This window comes from Thalassophryne amazonica, chromosome 11, assembly GCF_902500255.1.
Source record: "Thalassophryne amazonica chromosome 11, fThaAma1.1, whole genome shotgun sequence".
NCBI classification, from domain to species: domain Eukaryota; kingdom Metazoa; phylum Chordata; class Actinopteri; order Batrachoidiformes; family Batrachoididae; genus Thalassophryne; species Thalassophryne amazonica.
The window spans coordinates 4,249,477-4,277,084 of NC_047113.1; the positions used below are offsets into that span (position 1 = coordinate 4,249,477).

Below are 27,608 nucleotides of genomic sequence, written 5' to 3' on the forward strand. Positions count from 1 at the left end.
AAAGGAGCAAGCCAAAGATAAACACGTAGCCAGACGAGCAGGGTAAATTTATTACAAATACTCTGGAGAAACAACTGAAATGGATTAACCTGCTATTTTACGGACATTTTGACAGTTAAGGAATCACCCCGCACACCGATTAAAGAGCCAGACCTCCGCAGAAAACAGCACAGTGTCGGTGAGTAGCTACTAGCAGCGGCTAACTAACCTACATAGTCGTCAATTATTAGCAGCCTACTTACTCAAAACAACTTCACCTTCGCCAGTTGGCTTACGAAATTTTCCACCTTAGCTCTAAGGTTAGCGATTCAACTTATCTAAATTAACAAACTTTCTGCTGTGGTAGTTACTAGTTAATATCTAATTAATCTTAACCATAACTACGGGCTGTTGCTCGATGTCCGGATGTGTCGCTAACCAGCTATTTTTACACCACACAAATTAGTTTCCTATTTTCGTTTGCTAACCAGCTATTTTACGGCACATAAACTCATTTTCTGTTCTCACTACATGTGTGCATTGATGCCTTTTTATTAATTGACCTACAAGTCAGGAAACCAAAAAAGAAAAAAAGAGAAATTTGAACTTCTAATCTTGATGTTAGAAGACAACCAACCACCGCGCGAGATTTCAAACTTTACTTTTGAACACTTAACATGTAAATTTGAATGCATAAACACCTACATAGTTTAGCTGTTAATGGCAAATAAATCCACCTTGCTGTGTATTATTTTTTTAAAAGAGGCGATGAACTCAGCAAATCTTTTTAAAACCACATCTACAGATAGTAGAGAAGCTTGAATCTTCTCTACTATGGAAACCACCTGGACAACTGAGAGCCTTCACAGACACATCTACAGATGTCCCAATGAGGACTGAATTGCATCATGTGACAGACAGCCCAACCAAGTCTGATCAGTTGTTAGAAGGGAGGCTATTTGATAAGCTGTATGCAAAGGAAGGCCATGACAAGAAACTGAAAAGATAAGTTCCAATGTAGTTTTTGAAAACGTTGCAGCTGCACCACCTGCACAAATCACAGATAACCACCACGTAAAATTAAACCATTTCAGTCTTTTCCACTGCCTGGTTCCGGTTTGAGTCAACTATTCTACAACAGCACATGTGCACCTCCTTTTTTGAGTGGTATATGGTTTTGCGGGTTGTCATCTAATGTGTCAAATAGTGGAGGCTACGCTCGGCTGCAAGTGGCTACGGTGGCTGGTTGTTTTTCAGAATGTCACGCCTCGTGTGATGATACAGTGGTAATGATAATTTTCCAGGACAAATCAGTAGTCTGCAGCACTTTCACATCATCTGAGCTCACGTGGACCAGCAACGGAGGTAAGGGCAAAAATATTACTTGATGAGGTATGAGATATCAGGTTTTTCCAATGGAAGCCCATAATTGAGGAGTAAAGCAGACCTGGTTCCAGGCAGTAGACCAGAACTTAAACTTATCAGATAATATGGCTTATGTGCCCAACTTTCATGTAATCCTTATTTGCGTGGTTTAAATGTTTCCTGTGGTGAGTACATTACTTACTCTTTCAAGTCATGAACATTTTTATTTGGAATCATCAGTTTGATTTGCATGTTTCTGTGCTCAGTCAGTCAGCTTTCTCATTCAGTAACGTCTGTTCATCTGTTTCCTCTTCACAGTTTCTCTTACTGTAGCCACAATGGTGCGAGCAGCCTTGGTGACGGCCACCAGTCTGATACTGACTGGGGCTGTGGTGGCACATGCTTATTTCCTTAAACATCAGTTTTACCCAACGGTGGTCTACCTAACCAAAAGCAGCCCCAGCATGGCGGTAAGTAGCCACAGCTCTGCTGTGACATTACTAAAAGAATAAAATTTGGTTTCATTCAGATATTCTGTCAATATACATGTCCTTCAGATTTGGAAAGTTTTTAAGCAGTCATCTAACACATTTCTCAGTGTTTGAGAAGTGTTCACCTGTTTCATTGTGCGATCCATGACTCATACATGCATATTTACGTATATTGTGTAAAATGTTTTCTACTCCTGTGAAAGTATGTGGTATTATGCTGCTAGCCTCTTACACAGGTGTAATATCAGCAGTTGAACCTGAAATTATGTTGCACCTTTTACTGAAACTTGATCCTGTTGTCACTTCAGGGCTCCAGACTGCCCTCAAATGGTTGCATTTTGCAACAAATTTTTTTCTTTGACTCAAGTATTTATTTATTTGTTTATTTTTTTGTTTATCATTAAATGTTTTGTTTCTTAACTGCATGTGCTACCTGCATATTTATATTTTTTACATTAATAAAAATGGAGTGAATCCACCTGTTTAGGGTGTGTGCATGTGCACTAGGGTGGTCATTTTGCAGAGTTTTGAAATTTAATACACTGACCCCTGAATAGGTTCCAATTGATGAGAAAACGATGCTGTGTAAAGTTTTGTTTGTATGAATGAATTTTTAGAGGTAGCTCAAAATAATTGAAATTTTGCTATTTTCTGCTAATTGACACTTAATGGGTAATCATTTTTTTGTCTTTTCTGATGGTGATGATGATAATATTTAACACAGTATTCTGTGACATAATATAGCCACTGCCCCAATAAGAGTGAAGAACACACACACACTCATCTTTGACTGCTTATCCGAGATAGGGTCACGGGGTGATGGAGCCTATCCCAGCAGCCACGGGACGTGAGGCAGGGTACACCCTGAATAGTATGCCAGTCTGTCGCAGGGCCCACACAGAAAAACAAACACACTCACACCGCACGCACACCTACAGACAATTTAAAATTTCCAATTCACTTAACCTGCATGTCTTTGGATGTGGGAGGAAGCCGGAGCACCTGCTTGGAACCCATGCAAACTTGGAATCTCCACACAGAAAGGTCACAGATGGGAATCAAACCTAGACCTTCTTGTTGTGAGGCAACAGTGCTAACCACTATTCCACTGTGCTGCCCATGAAGAATACAGTGATATTTATTTTAGTTCCTGTTGCTCAAGCCCTACTGGACATCAAATCAGCATTTAATTTTTCTCCTTTCTCCTGTCAGGTGCTGTACATTCAGGCCTTTGTGCTGGTGTTTCTCCTGGGAAAGTTCATGAGGAAAGTCTTTTTTGGACAGTTAAGAGCAGCAGAAATGGAGGTTAGAGTTGTTTGGTTTACTTGCTGTATCACTTCCATTCATTATTTTCTGGGAAATTGTTACTTTAATGTACCTTATAAATGTTACATTTCTATGTAGTTTGTAGTAAATACATCTTGCTGTGTCATTAATCTTGCCTGTAATTTCTGATCTTTGTTTGCCATCAGCACCTTATCGAGCGCTCCTGGTATGCTGTGACTGAGACGTGCTTGGCCTTCACTGTTTTCAGGGATGATTTCTCCCCTCGCTTTGTCGCACTGTTCACTCTTCTGCTGTTTCTTAAGTGCTTCCACTGGCTGGCCGAAGACCGTGTGGACTTTGTGAGTGACGACACAGAAACAGTTTGTTCTTCCTGTACTGCCCAAATTATACTCATCACATTGTTTACACAAGGTACAGCATGTTGGAACAAAGGAAGAGGGTTACACGTACATGGCTGCTAGACATTTTTGCATTAGATAATAAATGTGGCACAACAGGTTTTACTTTGCTGTGAGTTGAAGGTGTTTTGATTTTATAATAAAACTGAAGCTTGATGCCCAGATGGTTTTGCTTTTGCTGTACAGATAAATGGTTCAGGAAGTGCAAAATTTAACAGACGTCAGTGACGATTAGTGATGGGGCCAATCCGATCCTGGATTGATATCGGGTTCCGATATCGATTCACGTATAGGAAAATACTGATCCAACACGTGACATTTTCCAATACCAGAGAACAGCCACTGTGAATCCTCTTAACTGTTGTTGTTTGCTCTCTGCTTGTTTGCTGCCGAGTGGGAGGAGGAGAGGGGGAGGTTTTTGAAGTTTCTGTCCGGCTCTCGGGTTCAAATTTTCTGTTCGTCGAGCACGGATTTTCCAAAAAATTAACTGAATTGTTGCTGAAAATGTGTGCTAAAGCATTAGCCACTTCTTTTGTCCCGAGGCTGTGAAATGCCAGCTCAGCGTGCTGTAGAGGAGGACAACAAACAGAGATTCTGTCCGCTGAAAGGGGAAAAAGTCTCCATTAAAATCCTGCGCGTGAGCATCGATAATGATACATTTATTTTACAGTTGAAAGCCTTCGTGTTTTCACAGCACAAAAACAGGGAGAGAGAAAACGAGTGAGAGACAGACAGACAGTGCTGTTTTTTCTCTTTAAGCCTATAAAAATAAGGCTATAAGTCTATAAAAAATAAAAGTACTTGATTCTTTCACCAAAACATCAAATCTAGGCTTTCATCTTAGATGCACCTTCTGGAAAATTGTAGCAACTTTCAGGTCTCCTTTTTAAGAAAATCCTCATATAAAATCAATACTAGTAATAATAATATTAAAGCAAACAGAGCTCCATATCCAAATTCAGGTATCGGAAGTAAAAAATTGTGGCTCGGTGCATCACTAGTGACAATGCAAGTGACAGTTTATTCATGAACTGTTCTGTTTTTAATCATTTTTCTGTCAGATGGAAAGGAGTCCAAACATATCCTGGATTTTTCACCTCAGAGTATTATGTAAGTATGTAATGTCAGCAAATACTGTTATGATTACAGTTCTGAATTTTATTAAGATCATCTTTCACCTCTTTTCCTGTTACACTCATGGTATTTTTGAAACAATCCCGTTGGCTTATTGAACTGTATGTAAATCACTCTGTGTACAGCCAGGGCTGTCTTCTTCTTTCTCCATACAATTTAAATGTCTTTTTATCTCCTGCCCGGAACCTTCCGCACTGAAACCAGGCTCACTAACCACTTGGGCTAGTGACCTGGTCATGAAGATCTGTTAAGTTCATCAATTACACTCCGTTGTAGGTATTGTCAGTTGCAGAAACACCCACACACACATCGACCCACTAAAAACAATACTTCACTCACCCACCAGGGGGTGAAGTAATGAGCTTGAACAAAATTTCTGACAGTGATACAGTGAGCCAACACCCAGGTTGGGTGTGTCTCCATAACGTGTAATTTATCAAATACTTATTTATTTATTACTAAAATAGTGTATTTTTGAGGCCCTTTTTTATTAATACCCCCCCCCCCCCCCCCCCCGGTATATGTCACACCTGATTCATACCATTAAGTATACATATAATACACTTTTATGTGCACCAAGGACGTAATAAAATCACCTGCATTTATTTGTCTATCTGTTAGCAGGATTACATCAAAACTACTGCCCAGATTTTGATGAAATTTTCACCACAGATAGATATTAAACCGTGGAATAATCCATTAAATTTTGTCATGGATCTGGAGTCTGGATCAAGTTTCACTTTATATAGGCTTTGAAGGATTACTGATGGCAGGATGACGTCAAAACTACGTCACGGATTTTGACTAAATATTCAACACATACATATTAGGCCATGGAAGACTCCATGAAATTTTGGAGGTGATCTGGATCCAAATCCGGATTCTGGATCAACATTTCACTTTATATACGCTTTGAGGAATTATGGCAAAACTGCTTCACAGATTCTCACCAGATTTGTACTACAGACACATACAAGGGCATGGAAGACTCCACTGAATTTTGGAGGTGATCTGGATCCGAATTCTGAATCAAGATTTCACTTTATATAGGCTTTGGAGGATTACATGAAAGCTACTTCACAGAATCTCACCAAAGTTGCACTACAGACAGAGAAATCAAACTTTGAACCTTAACACTCAGCATTAACATCACATTATTCCACATAAACTACTCAGTAATGTGAATGATTTTTTGCTGGCTATGTTGATGAGTAATCCATGTCAGTGTTATTATTAGACCTTGGCAGCACGGTGCCTTAGTGGTTAGCACTGTTGCCTCACAACAAGAAGGTCATGGGATTGATTCCCACCTGTGGTCTTTCTTTGTGGAGTTTGCATGTTCTCCCCGTGTTTGCGTGGGTTTCCTCTGGGTGCTCCAGTTTCCTCCCACATTTAAAGACATGCAGGTTTGGTGAATTGGAAGACATTTAAAGACATGCAGGTTTGGTGAATTGGAGACTCTTTCTCAATGGGACTAGCCTGGTTAAATAAAGTTATTTAAGTATTCTCATGGTTGAGGATCCTACTTATCAGGTTGATCTTGATGTGTTTTATATATGGTGCTACCTCTCAATTTTCCAAATTGAAGTATGGTGTACCACAGGGTTCTGGTCTTAGTCCACTTGTATTCTCACTTTTTGTGACTCCTCTTGGTCACATTGTTAGTAGCTATGGGATTAAGTTTCACAATTACACAGATGCTTTACAATTTTATATATGCGTGTGTTAGCAAGTAGTGTCTCAGACATGGCAAAGATGAAGGTGTGTTTGGCAGTGGTGAAAAGCGGGATGTTTTGTAACTTTCTACTTTTGGCCTATGAAAGACAGATAATATTGATTTGCCCTGCTACACAAAGGCATCGCTATGATTCAGTACCACTGTTTCTGGGTGACTAGTTAATCATAGCAACAGTAAAAAAAAAAAAAAAAAATCCTGTTATTTTTGATGCAGCATTGTCTACCTGGAGATAAACACAGCCCAATGGCCCTCAGGGCCTGGACAGGACATTGTGACATCATATTCAAGGAGACTTGAGTCTGGAATTGCTACCAAAGGTGCAGTAACAAAGTATTGAGCAAAGGGTGTGAATACATGAGTACATGTGATTTATTTATATATGTATAATTTTGCAAAAACTAAAAAAAAAAACTTTTTTTTTCATTTTGTCATTATGGGGTGTTGTGAGTAGAATTTTGAGGGGGAAAATGAATTCACTCCATTTTGGAATAAGGCTGTAACATAGTAAAATGTGGAAATTGTGAAGCGCTGTGAATGCTTTCCAGATGCACTGTATAAGACACCTTACTGATGTTAGCGAGCACGCCCAGGGAAAGCTTATTACACAAGATCAAAGGTGATTTCAAAACTTCATGCATTCACAAATGCACTTCCTCCTGTAGACACGTTAAAAGGAAAATAAAATATTTGTTTTTTAATTCCCCTAAGTAAATATGTTCTCTTAATTACAATGAGCTGTAATTTTGGAGCACTTTACAAAAATAGACTAACGTTAAATGCTTAGATTTTGGTAGAAATTAAATTTTGTCGGTTTGGGAAATTTGAAAGGCCATACAGTTTTAAATAGGTGGAAAATGAAGCATTATTGGGGACTAATTTTTATTTTCCTTATGTCTTGCAGTTCTCATGGCACTGTTGGGAGTCTTGGACTTTCTGTTTGTCAACCATGCCTGTCACAGCATCGTCACCAGAGGAGCTTCTGTCCAGCTTGTTTTTGGATTTGAGGTAAACTGTCACACAGTAAAGCTGATGATGAGCTTCTTTCATGTCATTTTAATAGCTGAATCCGTTATTGCTCCTTATAGGTTTAAGTCCCACACTAAGAAAACAGTTGGATGCTGTATGAGACCGTGTGTGGGAGGGACAGGGAAAATACTGGTTGTAATGTATTCAGGGTTTTCTGACCACAAATTTGTGTCAAAATTATACATATACTGAGCACACCTAAAATTTGGTTGAACATTCTTTAATATGTTCCACCTTGATCAGACTCTTGTGGAACTCATCAGCAAGCACTGTGCAGAAATTTCTAGAAGGATGTTGATAACTATACGAGGTCTGTCCATAAAGTATCGTACCTTTTTATTCTTTTTTTAAACTATATGGATTTGGTTCATGTTTTCACGTCAGACATGCTTGAACCCTTGTGCGCATGCGTGAGTTTTTCCACGCCTGTCGGGGACGTCATTCGCCTGTGAGCACGCCTTGTGGAAGGAGTGGTCCCGCCCCGTCGTCGGATTTTCATTGTCTGGAAATGGCGGAATGATTTGGGGTTTTTTTCCATCAGAATTTTTTCAGAAGCTGTTAGAGACTGGCACCTGGAAACTATTTGAAAAATGTATCTGGCTTTCGGTGAAAATTTTACGGGCTTCACAGAGAATAAGATCTGGTAGTACAGCTTTAAGGACGCTCAGTGTGCCGCGCGCCGAGCTGCGACGACACAAAATCTCTTGTTAAAAGTGAAATCTGCCGGAAAATGGCTGATGTCCAGCTCTTGTGATAACCAGAGAAAGAGCACACGACGGTCTCGTATCCACAGAGCCATCAGCTCAGAAATGGTCCGGTGGCTTGTGCCGTGTCGTCGCAGCTCGGAGCGCGGCGCGCTGAGCGTCCTTAAAGGGGTCCTTAAAGCTGTACTACCAGACCTTATTCTCTGTGAAGCCCGTAAAATTTTTCGAATACAACCCCTGGCAAAAATTATGGAATCACCGGCCTCGGAGGATGTTCATTCAGTTGTTTAATTTTGTAGAAAAAAAGCAGATCACAGACATGACACAAAACTAAAGTCATTTCAAATGGCAACTTTCTGGCTTTAAGAAACACTATAAGAAATCAGGAAAAAAAATTGTGGCAGTCAGTAACGGTTACTTTTTTAGACCAAGCAGAGGGAAAAAATATGGAATCACTCAATTCTGAGGAATAAATTATGGAATCATGAAAAACAAAAGAACGCTCCAACACATCACTAGTATTTTGTTGCACCACCTCTGGCTTTTATAACCGCATGAGTCTTTGAGGCATGGTCTTAATGAGTGACAAACAGTACTCTTCATCAATCTGGCTCCAACTTTCTCTGATTGCTGTTGCCAGATCAGCTTTGCAAGTTGGAGCCTTGTCATGGACCATTTTCTTCAACTTCCACCAAAGATTTTCAATTGGATTAAGATCTGGACTATTTGCAGGCCATGACATTGACCCTATGTGTCTTTTTGCAAGGAATGTTTTCAATTTTTGCTCTATGGCAAAATGCATTATCATCTTGAAAAATGATTTCATCATCCCCAAACATCCTTTCAATTGATGGGATAAGAAAAGTGTCCAAAATATCAACGTAAACTTGTGCATTTATTGATGATGTAATGACAGCCATCTCCCCAGTGCCTTTACCTGACATGCAGCCCCATATCATCAATGACTGTGAAAATTTACTTGTTCTCTTCAGGCAGTCATCTTTATAAATCTCATTGGAACGGCACCAAACAAAAGTTCCAGCATCATCACCTTGCCCAATGCAGATTCGAGATTCATCACTGAATATGACTTTCATCCAGTCATCCACAGTCCACGATTGCTTTTCCTTAGCCCATTGTAACCTTGTTTTTTTCTGTTTAGGTGTTAATGATGGCTTTCGTTTAGCTTTTCTGTATGTAAATCCCATTTCCTTTAGGCGGTTTCTTACAGTTCGGTCACAGACGTTGACTCCAGTTTCCTCCCATTCGTTCCTCATTTGTTTTGTTGTGCATTTTCGATTTTTGAGACATATTGCTCTTAAAAGAGGGTACTCTTTTAAGAGTTTGATAATCCTCTCCTTTGTTTCAATTGACATCTCTCATGTTGGAGCCATGATTCATGTCAGTCCACTTGGTGCAACAGCTGTCCAAGGTGTGATCACTCCTTTTTAGATGCAGACTAACGAGCAGATCTGATTTGATGCAGGTGTTAGTTTTTGGGATGAAAATTTACAGGGTGATTCCATAATTTATTCCTCAGAATTGAGTGAGTCCATATTTTTTTTCCCTCTGCTTGGTCTAAAAAAGTAAGTTACTGACTGCCACAATTTTTTTTTCTTGATTTCTTATAGTGTTTCTTAAAGCCAGAAAGTTGCCATTTGAAATTACTTTAGTTTTGTGTCATGTCTGTGATCTGCTTTTTTCCTGCAAAATTAAACAACTGAATGAACATCCTCAGAGGCCAGTGATTCCATAATTTTTGCCAGGGGTTGTAGTTTCCAGGTGCCTGTCTCTAACAGCTTCTGAAAAAATTCTGATGGGGAAAAAACCCCCAAATCATTCCGCCATTTCCAGACAATGAAAATCCGACGACGGGGCGGGACCACTCCTTCCACAAGGCGTGCTCACAGGCGAATGGCGTCACCGACAGGCGTGGAAAAACTCACGCATGCGCACAAGGGTTCAAGCTTGTCTGACGTGAAAACATGAATCAAATCCATATAGTTAAAAAAATAATAAAAAGGTATGATACTTTATGGACAGACCTCATACACTATGGTATATGGTAGCATATAGAAAGACTTTAATGGCCACCCTGTAAATAAATGCAACAGTTATGTGATACATATAGAGTCCTGCTGTGTCTATATAAACATGGAGGGGGCAACAGTTTCACAGGGTGGGACGTACATCTTCTGAACATGCACATGCAGAGATCTCATGCACAAGATGTGCAGCTGTCCTGGTTTGGAAAACATTGAACAGAAAGCCTCAGAAAGAAAAACACAGATGACGTGCTGCTTCATTCTGTGCACAGAATGCACTGCGCCACTAAATCCTCACAGAAAAATGTTGTTGGCTGCTATATGAATGTTTAGAAAAAGGCCTTGACAAGTTAAAATATCTTGGAACTTTGAGCACCACTACATTTAATATTATAAGTGGAATAATACACTGGACTGTGTCTACTCTAACATCACAAAGGAATACAGAGCCTCTGTGCTCGCACATCTGGGCCGGTCTGATCACCTGTCGCTACCCCTGATTCCTGCATATCACCCCATTGTTAAAAGGCAGAAACCTACCATCAGAACTGTTCAGAGGTGGCCTGTGGACGCATCTATGCAGCTACAGGATTGTTTTGAACGGACTAACTGGACTCTGTTTTTTAATGACATAAACAACTTTGCCTTCACTGTGCTCTGTTACATCAGAACCTGTACTGAAAATATTGCCATCAATACACACGTGCGGACATTCCCTAACAGGAAACCCTGGATGAATATGGAGGTCCACGGCTCTACCATGATACAGCTTCTTAATCAGGTAGCACAGTATTGTACAGCTCAGTCAGGCACAATTTGGGGGAAAAAGGCATTAGGCAGGCTAAAACTGTATACAAGGCAAAGATTGAAGACCACTTTATCAACAGGGATCCGACATGCGTGTGGCAGGACATCCAGCAGATCAGAAATCACAGAGGCAGCCGTGAACCACCTGCAAACATCAATGTCTCCTTGGCTGAGGAGCTCAATCATTTTTATGCCCGTTTTGAAACAACAAGGCTTAACGGAGTTATTCCCCACCCCTCTGCTGACACAGACTGGCCACTCACTGTTCCGGCAGAGGAGGTGAGACACATCTTTGTCTGTGAACACCAGAAAAGCAGAGCGGTCTGATGGAATTCCAGGGAAGGTGGTCAAAGACTGCACCCACCAGCTGGCAGATGTCTTTGTGGACATTTTTAACAGATCTCTGTCCAGAGCTACCGTACTGACTTGTTTCAAAACAGCCACCATCATTTCAGTGCCCAAGCAAAGCATCATCAGCACCCTGAATGACTACAGACCTGTGGAGCTGACTCCTATTGTGGCCGAGTGCTTTGAGAGGCTGGTGATGAAGCATTTAAAATCTGTCCTTCCCCCCCAGTCTGGACCAGCAAACAGATCCACAAAGGATGCTCTCATCACGGCTCTCCACACAACTTTAACGCACCTGAACAACAAAGGGACAAGTGTGAGAATGCTTTTTTTTTATAGATTATAGTTCTGCATTCAAGGCTTTATTTTTTACACACACTTAAGAACAGCCTGTCTGCTGAGCTGCTCAAGGCCTTTTATCACTGCTCCGTCGAGAGTGTTTTAACTTATTGTATCACAGCAAGGTTTGCTATCTGCTCTGAAAACAATAAGAAATCCAACAAGCGAGTCATAAGAAGGGCAAAAAAAAAAATCATTGGTCTCCCTCTGCCCTCATTGGATGATATTTTCAGGACCTGCAGCCTCCACTGCACGAGCAGTATTCTGCAGGACGGAACACACCCCTCACACCACCTCTTCTCTTTGCTTCCATCCAGCAGGTGTTCTCGGGCCTTCAAAGAACACAAGGCTGAAAAACAGCTTCTTACCTGTAGCCATTACTGAACTGAACAGACATGCCCAAGTTCCAGTCAGAAATAATGCATTGCTCTCATCAGATCAAGGTGGGGGACATGTGCAATATAGAATGAAGACGATGTGGGATCAGTGCAATATAAGTTCAGGGTTATTTGCCATTTGCAGTATTAAAACCACATTGGAAAAATGTGGTTTTAATACTGAGAATAATGAGACATATGTCTGACTGGAATGGTGTAATTTGGGGGTTTCTGAGCTCGCCTCATTTACACCAACCCCCCCCCCCCCCCCCCCCCCCCCCCCCCAAATCTCCTGATGTTCTTAATATTTACCGAGGTGTGGATGTGGGTAAGTTATGTGTGAGTGCAAGCATTGTGTTTGATGATGCACAAGGAAATTTCATTGTGCTGTTTTACTGTGTGATGACAATAAAGGTGATTCTGATTCTGAACCTATGCTGAGTTCAGAAACCCAAAATAAATTAAACCTTGTTCTGTTTTTTTTTATGTATTAAATTCATGTTATTTGCATTTCTTTGCTTAAAATTGTGTTTAGAAATTTTCAAAGGTGGTTGAATAATGAGTGTATTGATCAGTTACAAATTTTAGCATCTTTTCATTGAATTGTAAGGGTTTACTTTTCAAGAGATTATACAAGAGCAGCCTTACAATTGATTAAAAATCCCTCCTGTGATGTCACTTTAAAAAGTTTGTGATAAAACATAATAGCTTTCTTGCAGAAATTCATTTCAGTCGCTACTTATTGGCTACTTCATTTTTCTTCCTTCCTGCCATTTGGAGGTGTGCACTTCTTACTTAAAATTACGATTCTCAGTAACAGTGGACACGCTAATGTATAGCTATGTATGTACTACAGTGCTGAAAAACATGTCTTTATGTTGTTCAGTATGCCATACTGCTAACAATGGTGTTGACAACCTTCATCAAGTACATTCTGCATACCATCGACCTGCAGAGTGAAAATCCCTGGGACAACAAGGCTGTCTACATGCTCTACACCGAGCTCTTCACTGGTACAGTAGTCAGCATTGTTTTTCCTGCCATTTTGCTCCAACAGCAATTCTATCGGAAAAGAAAAGGCAGCTGGAAATCAAATAATGTTTGCTGTTTTATTTACCTGCAGGTTTTATCAAAGTACTGCTGTATATTGCCTTCATGACCATCATGATTAAAGTCCATACTTTCCCCTTGTTTGCCATCCGTCCCATGTATCTGGCTATGAGGTGAATGCCTTTATTTGTTTGGTAGCTGGTGTTTCTGATACAGCAGAAAGACAGACAGACAGACATATCAAAGGTTATAGGATTTGTATGTGTTGTTTATTTTGTTAGTCTGGCAAATTTTACAATTAATGGTATCACTCATACTTTACTTGTCTTAAATAATCCAGCTATACAGTTAAAACATTGGTGTATCTTTGTACAAATTACATTATTTGTGCAAATCATTTTCTAATATTGCTTTTAAAAGCTGGATTATAACATCAATATTCTAAATTGTTCTCTACATGTTTAGTAGCTTTTTTTATGTCAGACTAAAGTATCAAGCTTCTTTATACAAAACAATTGTTTGAAAGTCTAAAGGACACAAATTTCAACAAAATGATGTGAATAAAATCAAAATGTAAAATTCTAATTAATGGATTGCATAAGTACCATATTTCCCAAACTGTATGTCACATAGGAGTGTTGGTCACATCTGTCAAAAAATGTCTTGAAGTGTTAAATGTAAGTCACGTTGGTCTACAACCCCAATTCCAATGAGGTTAGCACTTTGTGTAAAATGTAAATAAAAACAGAATACAGTGACTTGCAAATCCTCTTCAACCTATATTCAATTGAAAGACAAGATATTTAATGGTCAAACTGAAACTTTGTTTTGTGCAAATATTTGCTCACTTTGAAATGGATGCCTGCAACACGTTTCAAAAAAGCTGGGACAGCTGGGATTAATCGTGATGTAATTTGTAAATCTGATCCCATTTGTGACACCATAATACACATCTTCTAAATATGATGTCTCTATCTTGAAGTATTATTGAGCTGATATACAACCCCAATTCTAATGAAGTTGGGACATACCACTGTCCCAGCTTTTTTGAAATGTGTTGCAGGCATCCATTTAAGCAAATATTTGTACAAAAACAAAGTTTATCAGTTTGAACATTAAATATCTTGTATTTGTGGTGTATTCAATTGAATATAGGTTGAAGAGGATTTGCAGATCATTGTATTCTGTTTTTATTTACATTTTACACAACGTCCCAACTTCATTGGAATTGGGGTTGTATAAGTCACATTTATTTTTGAAACAAAGTGCTATCACTTCATGCTACAAAAATCAGTTGTATTTAATTGGTGCATTATTTGCTTATAACGCAAACAGAACAGGCTAATGTTATCATACAAGGCAAAAAGAAAACAGGGCCGCTTCAAAGGAGAGCTAAAATTGTGCACTTTACCTCACTGAATCAGACTATACAGTTAGCCTTACCTTAGCCTAGCCATCATCTTCAGTTAAAGTTTGTAGCTGCCCCACAAAGTGTAAATAAGTCTCGTGCTGAGTGGGGGCTCCTCTATGACCAGCTTCTCCTTCTGATTTACATCAGTGTACAGGAGCAGTGTTCCACAATCATGCATGTAGTTGGTGCCACTTTGTGGCTGTAGACCATTTTTGACATAAGTTGCTGTGAAACAGAAGTTGCAGGATCAACTAAGTTTAAAAAAAACAAAAAAAAAAACACACGACTTATAGTGTGGAAAGTATAAGAAATCCATGAATATAACAAATAATTAATCACTTTTCCATTCAGTTTGCTTTAACAAAGTCAAGATGATGCTCAAAAATTCCTAAGTCACTGAATGTCCCTTGTAGTTTAGTTTTAATTATGATGGCTACTGAAACCTGGTGTTAATTATGCTGGGGCAAAATTATGAAAGACTTATTTTGATAAATGCCGCCCTTTAATGGTGCTGCTTTTGGTACTGGAGAAATTGAAGCAGTTTTAGGTCTTTCTCTCTCTCGTAGAACCGAAAAAAGGAGAGAATTAAATGCTCAAAAGAGTGCTTGCATTTGATTATTTAAATTGTATATAGAAAATAAACTGGTCTTAATTCTGTTGTTAACTTGATTCTTTTTTTTTTTTTTTCTCTCTGTCTTCAAAAAGTACTGTTAAAGTACCAGACTGACAAATGGTGCCACTAAGTGTAGCAGAACTGTTAATTTTAGCGACACCTGTCCGTATTAATGAGAAAGAAATGTAAAGGATTTTGCAGTTTTTGTTTTTTGTGTGTGTGTATTTACACAATGTTTAGAGTTCATATTCAAGCTTTTTTTTTTTTTCCCCCGTTTCCCTCCCTTCTCAGGCAGTTCAAAAAAGCTGTAACCGATGCCATTATGTCTCGGAGGGCGATCCGCAATATGAATACACTGTAAGTAATGTTGATTTGTTGAATGTAGGGTTTTGTGTTTGTGAACTTGCCAAATTTGCAGTACCTTTTTGTATTAATTTATGCAGTGTCTGTCATTGTCACTGTGGGAATTAAATGCTTTGCATACAAACTAGTATATCGTTGTTAAATGGAATTTTTTGGGTTATAAAATTGTTAATTTTTCTCGTTTTCCTCCGCCCCTTGGTTGCAGATACCCCGATGCTACGCCTGAAGATCTGCAAGCCTCTGACAACGTCTGCATCATCTGCCGTGAGGAAATGGTCACTGGAGCTAAAAAACTACCATGTAATCACATTTTTCACTCGAGGTATGTCTTGTAGTGAGCTGTCTGCCACATTCAGTCCCACTCAGCTACATTTGTATGCAAATGTTTGGGCACCCCTGATTTCCATGATTCTTCTTTATAAATCATTGGTTGTTTGGATCAGGAATTTCAGTGAAATATATCATATAACAGACAAACACAATGATATTTGAGAAGTGAAATGAAGTTTATAGGATTTACAGAAAGTGTGCAATAATTATTTAAACGAAGTTGGGCAGGTGCATAAATTTGGGCACCCTTGTCATTTTATTGATTTGAATACATTTAGAACTATTTATTGGAACACAAAATTGGTTTGTAAGATCATTGACCCTTGACCTCCTTACACAGGTGAATCCAATCATGAAAAAGGGTATTTAAGGTGGCCGTTTACAAATGTCTCCCCTCTTTGCATCTCTTGTAATGAGTGGCAGCATGGGAGCCTCTAAACAACTCTCAAATGACCTGAAAACAAAGATTGTTCAAGATCATAGTTTAGGGGAAGGATACAAAAAGCTATCTCAGAGATTTCAGCTGTCAGTTTCCACTGTGAGGAACAGTGAGGAAATGGAAGACCGCAGGCACAGTACTAGTTAAGGCCCGACGTGGCAGGCCAAGAAAAATTTCAGATAAGCTGAAGCAAAGGAGAACAGTCATAGTCAACCCACAGACCTGCTCCAAAGACCTACAACATGATCTTGCTGCAGATAGTGTCTCTGTGCATCGTTCAACTATACAGCGCACTTTGCACAAAGAGATGCTGTGTGATGCTGTAATGCAGAAGAAGCCTTTTCTGCGTACATGCCACAAACAGAGTCGCTTGAGGTATGCTAAAGGACATTTGGACAAGCCAGCTTCATTTTGGAATAAGGTGCTGTGGACTGATGAAAGTAAAATTGAGTTATTTGGACATAACAAGGGGCGGTATGCATGGCTGAAAAAGAACACAGCATCCCAAGAAAAACACTTGCTACCTACAGTAAAATTTGGAGGTGGTTCTATCATGCTGTGTGGCCAGTGCAGGTACTGGGAATCTTGTTAAAGTTGAGGGTCACATGGATTCCAATCAATATCAGCAGGTTCTTGAGAACAATTTTCATGAATCAGTGACAAAGCTGAAGTTGTGCCGGGGCTGGATCTTTCAACAAGACGACCCTAAACACTGCTCAAAATCTACTAAGGCATTCATGCAGAGGAACAAGTACAACGTTCTGGAATGGCCATTTCAGTCTCCAGACCTGAATATTATTGAAAATCTGTGGTGTGATTTTTAAGTGGGCTGTCCATGCTCGGAAACCAACAAACCTGAGATGTTTTGTAAAGAAGAATGGTCCAAAATACCTTTAACCAGAATCCAGGATCTCACTGGAAGCTATAGGAAGCATTTAGAGGCTGTTATTTCTGCAAAAGGAGGATCTACTAAATATTGATGTATTTTTTTTTTTTTTTTTTTCTGTTGGGGTGCCCAAATTTATGTGCCTGGCTAATTTTGTTTAAAGTATTATTGCACACTTTCTGTAAATCCTATAAACTTCATTTCACTTCTCAAATATCACTGTTTGTCTGCTATATGATATATTTAACTGAAATTGCTGATCCAACCAACCAATGATTTCTAAAGGAAAATCATGGAAATCATCAGGGGGGCCCAAACTTTTACATACAACTGCATCACACACAGCCAGGTTCTACTATTGGAGTGAGAGAATGTCTGATGTGTGAGACTACTCACACACACACACACACACACACACACTTATCAACCGCTTAGTCCAATTAAGGGTCGTGGGGGCTGGAGCCTGTCCCAGCAGTCATAGAGCGCGAGGCGGGGTACACCCAGGACAGGACGCCAGTCTGTCACACGGCCACAAACAAACATTCAGACCCACTCGCACACCTACAGACAATTTAAAGATTTCAATCCACCTAACCTGCATGTCTTTGGATGTGGGAGGAAACCCACGCAAACATGGGGAGAACATGCAAACTCCACACAAAAAGGCCACAGGCGGGAATTGAACCCACGACCTTCTCGCTGTGAGGCAACAGTGCTAACCACTAAGTGTGTCAGACTGCTGTGACTTCAAATTCCACAATACAAACACTGTTGCTTCAAGTCTTGTTATTTGTGTGTCTATAGTGTTGTTAAATGATGTCATGTAGCCTTTCCTTGCCTGCAGCTGCCTGCGGTCCTGGTTTCAGAGGCAGCAGACGTGTCCTACCTGTCGCATGGATGTTCTCCGAGTAACCAACAATAATCAGACCCCAGCTCCAGCCCAGGCTCCACCTCCTGCTCAAGCAGCACCAGCCAATGCCCCTGCAGCCCCACCTGCAAATGGTGTGAGCCTCAGCCACGTGGACACTAACCCCTGTTGTCCTGTTTCTTTGGGCAGAAACGTGACACATTTAGCATGTTTTACACCTGTCTTTGCTACAATACAAAACATGACTACGAAGCTGCGGTCATGTTTTGCACAAACATACTGTCCTTGCAGTGAACTGAGGTTTTAGGTGATTTTTATTTTTTTTAAATTGTGTGTGCTTGCAGAGTTTTGGAGTCTGTTTTTCACTGGTAGACAATGAGATAAGTACTGGAGTTACATATATGTTGCCTCCATATTGATGAGAGAACTTTGCTTTGATACTGATCAGAGTCTTATCATGTGCTAATTTAATTCATGTGATAAAACATGAACAAGTACATCCAGACTCCCACACACACGAATCCTTTCACCATGACATTTTATTATCCTGGTCGGGGTTTTCAAACTCGCTCCAGAAAGAGCTGAGAAGGTGCAGATTTTCATTCCTAAGAGATTCCTGTATCTCTCACGACATTTCATACATGGTTCGTAAATGCTTTATATAGAAAGGAGGGAAAATGTAGATATCCACACTTAATGTGTCGTCTTTTTTTTTTTTTTTTTGGCTTTCCAGCAGCTCCAGGCATGTTACCCGGCTTTCCTCCTGGGGTCTTCCCCTTCTGGGGTCCTTTTCCTGCAGTTCCGCCTCCTGGTGCAGCGGCAGCAGTCCCTGGTGCTACCGATGCACCGCAAGGCAGCTCAGATGCTGCCCAGGCAACTGGTATGGTGGTGGGGGGGAGACTGCAAAAAAAATAGCTATTTTAATAAAATGCATGAATAATCTTACTTGGTAAACAAAATAAGAGGTAGAATCTCAGTGTTGGTGGTCACTGAATGGAACCACATTCTTCTTCTTTTGCAGCTGTCTGAGCTGACAGATTGTGTCGTTTGTGATGTGTTGTGACTGTGCATCAGATCAGGCTATGAAAATGTTAAATGTATGTTTCCAGCCGGTGCCAGCCAACCCGCCTCATCTACTGCAGATACAGCAACAGCAGCTGTTCCTCCAGCATCAGCAATCCCAGCCTTCCCATTTTCCTTCCCACCTCCTCCTCCTCCATTCCCTACTGCACCATGGCTACCTATGCCACCACCTCCTCCCTTTAGTAAGTACCAAGAACTTTTTAAAATACTACCGTTGGGTCAGGTGTATGAGCTAGAACTTCAGAACACAGCCCCAGTCTCAGAGCCTGACTGATACATTATTACTACGACCAAGGATATTATTGATCAGTCCGTTAGACTCCAAGATTATTAAGAAATTAACTATTTTAATGAATCGTTGGACAGCATGGTGGAGGTTTAGTACACTACTCTCCCAGCAAGAATGTCGCTGATTCAGATCCGCCTGTACCACATTCTTCATGGACATCCGTTGTAAAATTTGTGCCAAACCAACATGCAGATCCATACTGGGTCCTCTGTGGTGGCCCTGAGCACAAAACAGGAGCAGCCCCCCCCCAAAAATAGTTTTGAATGAATGGAAGATAAATATTGGTTATTATTAATAATAATAATGTAGTTTTTAGTCCAGTCAAATCTGACCTTCATATTGGTAAACCAGAGTGGAAACTGAAGCTGATTTGATAATTTTGCATAATGTTAAGTGAGTGGAACGTTATGGTGGCTTTTTATAGACTGATAGATGTACTGATTATTGTTGTATGAACAGCGTCTTACACCACACACACACTCACACAGTGCTGAATCAATCAATCAATCAATCAACTTTTTTCTTGTATAGCGCCAAATCACAACAAACAGTTACCCCAAGGCGCTCCACATTGCAAGGCAAGGCCATACAATAATTATGAAACACAGTCTACGTCTAAAGCAACATAACCAAGGGATGGTCCAGGGTCACCCGATCCAGCCCTAACTATAAGCCTTAGCGAAAAGGAAAGTTTTAAGCCTAATCTTAAAAGTAGAGAGGGTATCTGTCTCCCTGATCTGAATTGGGAGCTGGTTCCACAGGAGAGGAGCCTGAAAGCTGAAGGCTCTGCCTCCCATTCTACTCTTACAAACCCTAGGAACTACAAGTAAGCCCGCAGTCTGAGAGCGAAGCGCTCTAATGGGGTAATATGGTACTATGAGGTCCCTAAGATAAGATGGGACCTGATTATTCAAAACCTTATAAGTAAGAAGAAGAATTTTAAATTCTATTCTAGCATTAACAGGAAGCCAATGAAGGGAGGCCAACACGGGTGAGATATGCTCTCTCCTGCTAGTCCCCGTCAGTACTCTAGCTGCAGCATTCTGAACCAACTGAAGGCTTTTTAGGGAACTTTTAGGACAACCTGATAATAATGAATTACAATAGTCCAGCCTAGAGGAAACAAATGCATGAATTAGTTTTTCAGCATCACTCTGAGACAAGACCTTTCTGATTTTAGAGATATTGCGTAAATGCAAAAATGCAGTCCTACATATTTGTTTAATATGCGCTTTGAATGACATATCCTGATCAAAAATAACTCCAAGATTTCTCACAGTATTACCAGAGATCAGGGAAATGCCATCCAGAGTAACGATCTGGTTAGACACCATGCTTCTAAGATTTGTGGGGCCAAGTACAATAACTTCAGTTTTATCTGAGTTTAAAAGCAGGAAATTAGAGGTCATCCATGTCTTTATGTCTGTAAGACAATCCTGCAGTTTAGCTAATTGGTGAGTATCCTCTGGCTTCATGGATAGATAAAGCTGGGTATCATCTGCGTAACAATGAAAATTTAAGCAATACCGTCTAATAATACTGCCCAAGGGAAGCATGTATAAAGTGAATAAAATTGGTCCTAGCACAGAACCTTGTGGAACTCCATAATTAACTTTAGTCTGTGAAGAAGATTCCCCATTTACATGAACAAACTGTAATCTATTAGACAAATATGATTCAAACCACCGCAGCGCAATGCCTTTATATAGATATATAGATGAATGTGTCACCCAGCACAGTTTGTGGTTGATGTTTCTGGATGGCACCTAATGGCTCTCCTCTCCTGCAGTGTCATCAATGCCGCCGCCTCCTCCGTCTCTGTCCAGGCTGTCGGAGGAAGAGCTGAGGGAGTTGGAGGCAGAAGGCCGGCGGGGCCTGGAGGCCAGGCTCCAGTGTCTCCAAAACATCCACACCCTGTTGGACGCTGCCATGCTCAACATCCACCACTACCTCAGCACCGTCGCCACACTGAAGTAACTGAGCCGCCGTTAGTTCAGGCACATCACTGTCTTTCTGCTTACAAAGAATGTCGCACAAAAAAACCTAACCACACACACACACACTTTTTTTTTTTTTTTTTTTTTTAACTGAAAAGATCCTGAATCAAGTGGTCAAGTTTGAAACCATCTCTACCAAATCTGGAATGTTTTCATATCGGCCTGAAGCACATGGAGCTTCCACTCTGCATGAAGTCTTGAATGAAGTTTTAACATTGTGGTGGAGGTGGGATTATGGTGACATGATCAGCTTTGACGTGAGTGGAGGACTTAATAACGACTTGTATCCCCTACAGATGGCCATTTCAGGTCTACTCTCTGAACTGCGCTCAAGTGCGTTTCACCCACAATCTCCGGTTGGTTTGACTAGTGTGAGTGCCCTGGGCCATGTATGTCCCACTGGCATTGGTCTAGCCACCTTGCAGAGGTATACTGGGGTACAATCCAGCAGGACTGGGCCTTAGTAACATGCAGTGGTGGGCACAGTTCTGCTAACCACAAATTATCAAAGCTAATGTTTTCATTATCGGATTAGCTTTTCAGATAACTGAAAACCATCAGCAGACCAATTATCTTCCAATAATTTTTAGACCGCTAACATTTTTGCAGGCATAGTGAATAAAGCTTTTATAGTTAAACATTTGTGAAGTCTGATATCAAAGATTTTATTGCCTACCTGTTAAATCTTTTGTAGCAGACATACGGTTCTATCCTCTGCAGTCAGAGAAGAACTGGTCACAGAAGAGAAAGAAAGCAAGAGGGAAAAAAAAGCTTCTTTTTTTTTTTTCACCCCATACTAATTCGCTGTCAATATGACCCAAGTCGTCCAAAGGCATACAGTTTTAACTTATGGTTAAAATTTTAACCAAACTAATTTCAGACATGTTATTTAAATTAACATCATGTCTGAAGTTTTATAAAGTGAAAATATCAGCTATATCTTTTAGTTTTAAAGTAATGCACTCATTTTGAAGGTTTTAAGTGTAGACATGCTGTCTCAGCAGTGCATTATGGATAAAAGTTCACAACAGGAGAAATGCTTTTGAGATGCTCTGATCAGGCTCCACACAGAAAACAGTATTAAACCTTTTGTATATTGTGCCTAAAACTCTCGGGAATATATTCTCTGGGTTTATAGACGTTGTTATTGTGTTTATGTAAAAATGCCAGAAGAAGCTCAGGTTGCTTCTCCATTATTTTCAGTTGGAATCATTGTGAGCTGCAATCACTTCCTGTTTGCTCTTTAACATCCTGCTTATGTCCTACACTGTTTGTCATCTTTGTTCCAGAGTAATATCTATAAGATGTCTAAAATTTGGTTTGTTTATTAAATTCCACACAGATTAAACGTAGCAGACACAGATTATTTATTTGGAATATTTGTTTTAGCAAGTTTTCACAGTCTCTACTGCCATCTATTGGCCAGTGGTGTTCATGGCAGTATTTGCCCTAAGTATTGAGATATCTCATAATCCTTTGCATGCCAGAGAGTTGTTGCAGTTGATGAAAAGAAATAAAAATGTACATTTTGGTTGTATAATGTTCATTTACAATTGGTATCGTGGATTCTCTCTGTGCTGTTTAAACCACAGCAACTCTCTGGCATGCAAAGGATTAAGGGTTAGGGTCTGGGCGCCAGTAGATGGCAATGTTCTATGTATTTTGACCCTGGTTATATCAGACGGTTGTCTCATCACATCTTGACTTTTGGCTTTTGCAAATGGCTTTTTTTTTTTTTACATATGAAAAAATGGCATATTTTACAAAAGCACATTTATATGTAAACACACACACCTCACATTAACGTGTTGGTTTTTACATACAATTGAGTCAACCAGTGTTAGCGGAGGCTAATTTTACCCATAATCCCTTTGGCATCTGTATGTGTTTGTTACAAAACTTCAGAATTAGTGTATTATGTAAAATTAAGATATGTTATATTTTAACTTTGTACAAATGACAGAATTGTCATTAATGTAGTTATTCTATCTGGATTAATTTTATTTATAAATCAAAACTGCTTCATTTTCCAAGACCTCTGCCTCACAGAGGGACTGCTGTATGCTGTTAAGTAATGGCTTTTTTCTTCTTTTTTTTTTTGTGGCAACCTGGCGGTCAGGCTCTTTTGCTGTGGTAGAATTGAGTTTAACACCTCAACTGTTTCACAACTGCAAAATACGTAGCAAACAAGAGCTTCCAGAAGTGGGCAGGGTGCACAAAGACAGAAGTGGTGACTCATTGTTTGGGTTTGTGATCGTGGTGTTTAAAAAAAAAAAAAAAAAAAAAAAAAAAAAAAAAAAAAAAAAGTTATCGGTTCGCTGTAGCTTCTGATAAATTTTTGGGTGGTTTATGGGCTTAGCTTTATAAAAGATAACTTTTCAGTTAGCTGATTAGCTGTTATCGAAGCTAACTTCTTGGTTAGCTGTGCCCACCACTGGTTGCATGTAGTGTGAGCACAAACAACACAAGACAGATGTCACGTTGCTGACACAACCATTCAATGTAACTATTACTCCTAATATTATGATTACTACTTTGACAATACAGTCTTCAATTCATTTAAAAGATTTTGGGTTAACAAACTGTCTAGTATTTCCTCTTACTATTGAATGTGACTTGTGGTTCACTGAGCACAGTTCATCTGCTGCCTCGGTAAAACAAAAAATCATATCATGCACACAGTATATATTATACTGTATGCATGATATTTATATAAATATTGCTCCCGGTGTGCAGTGAGCGCCTTGTATGGCAGCACCCTGACATCGGGGTGAATGTGAGGCGTTACTGTAAAGTGCTTTGAGCATCTGATGCAGATGGAAAAGTGCTATATAAATACAGTCCATTTACCATTTTACAGTATGATTGATTGATAAATCCCTTATTGTATGCTTTATTCAGATGGGACAGGTTTTATATGTGGAGGTAACATGAAGTAATTATGACCAGAAATCCTCAGTATTTTGCAACATAGACTCCGTGCAAACTGCGCATGTCCATGACAAAATGATCCATAGGAATGCCCTCAGGTTATATTAATTCTGTGTGAACAGAAGCTTCTGTGTAAAATGAGTTTTCCACAGTTTTACCTAAAGCATGTTTGTGCCTTTATGAGAGGTGTTCAGGCCACCTGCTGTGGTTTGGGCACAAGAAGTGCGCACCTCTGAGTGCATACAGCAAAAAAAAAAAAAGCCAACGAAGGAATAATTTGAAGCTAGAAAATAAGTGACTGTAGTCATGAATCCATTCTTTCAGAGCTGGAAACAAAATCTTTTTCTTTTTTTTTCTGCTCTTGAGCAGAAGTTTGTTTTTTTTTTTTTTTGGAGGAGTGACAGCAGTGTGTCTGGCCTGTGTATCGAGTAGTCACACCCATCTCATATCAAGGTTTCATAAAAAAAAATTAGTGTGACAGCTTGTCTGAGTTGCTCTCCATCGCCCCCATATCTCACTGATATTCTAATCACAGCCTAACAAGTGGTCTCAACACTTTTATGACTCTTTACTGTCATGTGTAAAGACACATTTATCTACTCATTGTGTTGAATTAAATGAAAGTGATTAGTGTTTAATGAATGACACTCAGTGACGATCTATCAGGAAAGCAGCTGTGAATGTATTTGTTCATTTTTGACACGCTGTGGTTCCCGCTCAGTGTCCGTGTGCTGCTGTTTCCTCTACAGTCCTCCTCGGCCTCAGGCCAGTCCCGGAGAAACCAGCGCTACAAACCACTCGGCGTCTTCCACCACAGCTGAGGGGGGTTCAGAGACTCCGGACCAGGAGAACTCGCTCAGCTGTAAGTTTCAGACTCTGTTTAAACATAACTGTGTCGAGCCTTACGGTAACCAGTGAGGGTCACATGATGATCTGCAGCAGGTCATCACGCGACTGTGTTGCACCAGAATTGATCAAATGTAATCATTTGTTTCCAGCGGAGTGCGTGAACGGAGCTGTGGTGTCCTCTCTACCTGCTGACTCCACCTCCGCTGCCTCAGACGTCGAGAGAAGAGATCAGATAGACGGAGACGGGGAGGAGGACGGCGAGCCAAACGCCGCAGAGCTGCGACGCCGTCGTCTTCGCAAACTCGAGACGTCCTCATTGTCAGCGCCCCCGCCGCCAGACAACTAACTAATCGGCGTGTTCTCCCTCAGACGTGTCCGTGTGAGCCAGCGGTAACTACAGAGATGGATAACCTACTGACGGATGGATGCATTGTTTCTTCGCTGCCTCTCTTTCTTGTGGCTTGTGCCCGCCGCCAGCTCAGGGTTCTACTTCAAGGTGGACTCAGACTGACAGGAGATGTTAACTGCTGCGATCTTTACTGCTTCTGGACGGTTCTGAAAGTAATAGCAAGACACCCACCCCCCCCCCCCCACCCCCCAATAGCTGCTGCAATAAGTAAGCTGCAGGTGAAACCGCCATGTTACTTCAATACGACGTAACTATTGTCGAAGCAGGACTGTGGAGTGTCAGAAGACTGCGAGGAATCATTCAGAAGCATAACTGCATGGAGACGGCCGCGGTTTGAGCTGAGCCAACTGGATTATTCACGATGGCTTTTCTTATTACGTGTTCATGTCTGCAGCTGCAGGATGGAAGCATTGAAGTTACTCCATCATGGTGTCTTAAATTAGGTGCAGGAGCAATCATTAGTCACATCTTCTTGTTTGTTCAGTGTGAGAGACAGTGATTGTTTTATTTTTGCTTCTTGTTTCATGTCGCACAGACCAGCTTCATATGCTGCGAGTTCCCACGAAGGCACGTTTGCTTGCAGCTGTTTAGTTTCTCCTCTCAGCATTCATCACTCGCTCCTGTTTGTCCACATTTTGCCACTGCAGATGTAACATATTAATGGATTATTTGAATGTGTACATACTGTATAAAGTTTTACTAGGACATGTACATACTGCTGAATAAACACTTTGAACTGGCCGTGGCCCTGCATGTGTGTCCAGCTGGAATGTTTTTGCAGTGAGCAGATTGATCGAATTAAAAGCTCGATGTGACTTTCATGGAAAGATGGCCGTTCTGTTGAGGTTCTGCTTGTTTTATCGAGTTCAGTTCACCTCCATGTCTGAGCTCTTACTGCTGTTATTAGTTATTATTAATAACTGAGAGCTCGTCGGGTCTTTACAAAGAACAGTTAGGACTGTAGATGACTTTAGTTTTTGTCAGGTGATATTTGGACAGAATCTACATTACGGTTTCGGACGTCTGCGCTGTTCAAAACTGTTCTGACGTTTCTGATTGACACACATGGACAAAATTGTTGTTACCCCTAAATTTTATGTTACAGCAATTTTATTGAATGAAAATATTTTTAAAAATGTCCAAATTTATTTAGAAACAAAATGCTTTCATAAAGCGAAACAAAAAATCCTGACAGAAAATGTTTGCTGGATACAATTATTGGCACCCTTTGAATTTACTGTAAATCATCACTTTTACAGCCAGTTTTCTTTAGACAAGTCAGGGGATGGATACATGAACATTCCCAATTCACTGACTGTCATTTTCATTAATCTTTAAGAAATGGGGGCAGCACAGTGGCTTATAGGTTAAGACTTGTGCCTCACAGCAAGGTGGCCATGGGATTGATTCCCAGCCTTTCTGTGTGGAGTTTGCATGTTCTCCCCATATCAGTGTGGGTTTCTTTTGGGGGTTCCAGTTTCCTCCCACAATCAAAAACATGCTTTTTTTAGTGGCTGCTCCTTTCTCTGCCCCTCACCAAGGCAGCGTTTACATCTGGAGTTGGTCCCTGGATGCTGGGCTGTGGCTGTCCACTGCTCCTAGTGGTTGGAATGTGTCTAACTAGGATGGGTTAAATGTAGAGGACAAGTTTCATTGTGTGTGTGTACGTATATATATATATATATATATATATATATATATATATATATACACTCGTATATACACACACAATGAGGACGTTTCTGTTCTACAACTCCTGGCAATAATTATGGAATCACCGGCCTCGGAGGATGTTCATTCAGTTGTTTAATTTTGTAGAAACAAAGCAGATCACAGACATGACAGAAAACTAATTTCAAATGGCAACTTTCTGGCTTTAAGAAACACTAAGAAATCAGGAAAAATAATTGTGGCAGTCAGTAACGGTTACTTTTTTAGACCAAGCAGAGGGGAAAAAAATATGGAATCACTCAATTCTGAGGAATAAATTATGGAATCACCCTGTAAATTTTCATCCCCAAAACTAACACCTGCATCAAATCAGATCTGCTC

The 27,608-nt window shown here is 40.2% G+C and overlaps 1 protein-coding gene across 2 annotated transcripts; it reads left to right on the forward strand.

Moving 5' to 3' along the window:
- On the forward strand, nucleotides 1-26,298 carry syvn1 (synovial apoptosis inhibitor 1, synoviolin). Of its 2 annotated transcripts, none has more exons than XM_034181055.1 (16): nucleotides 1-178; nucleotides 1,663-1,814; nucleotides 3,048-3,140; nucleotides 3,308-3,460; nucleotides 4,582-4,630; nucleotides 7,294-7,397; nucleotides 12,925-13,051; nucleotides 13,162-13,261; nucleotides 15,404-15,469; nucleotides 15,681-15,797; nucleotides 17,975-18,132; nucleotides 18,732-18,878; nucleotides 19,108-19,263; nucleotides 21,160-21,343; nucleotides 25,048-25,160; nucleotides 25,297-26,298. In XM_034181055.1, the coding sequence occupies exons 2-16, from the start codon at nucleotides 1,683-1,685 to the stop codon at nucleotides 25,491-25,493; spliced, it is 1,896 nt and encodes a 631-aa protein (XP_034036946.1). In that variant the 5' UTR covers nucleotides 1-178; nucleotides 1,663-1,682; the 3' UTR covers nucleotides 25,494-26,298. The 2 variants fall into 2 exon arrangements, with proteins under 2 accessions (XP_034036946.1, XP_034036947.1); XM_034181056.1 differs by having other exon boundaries at nucleotides 18,735-18,878.
- The last annotated feature ends 1,310 nt before the right edge of the window (nucleotides 26,299-27,608 follow it).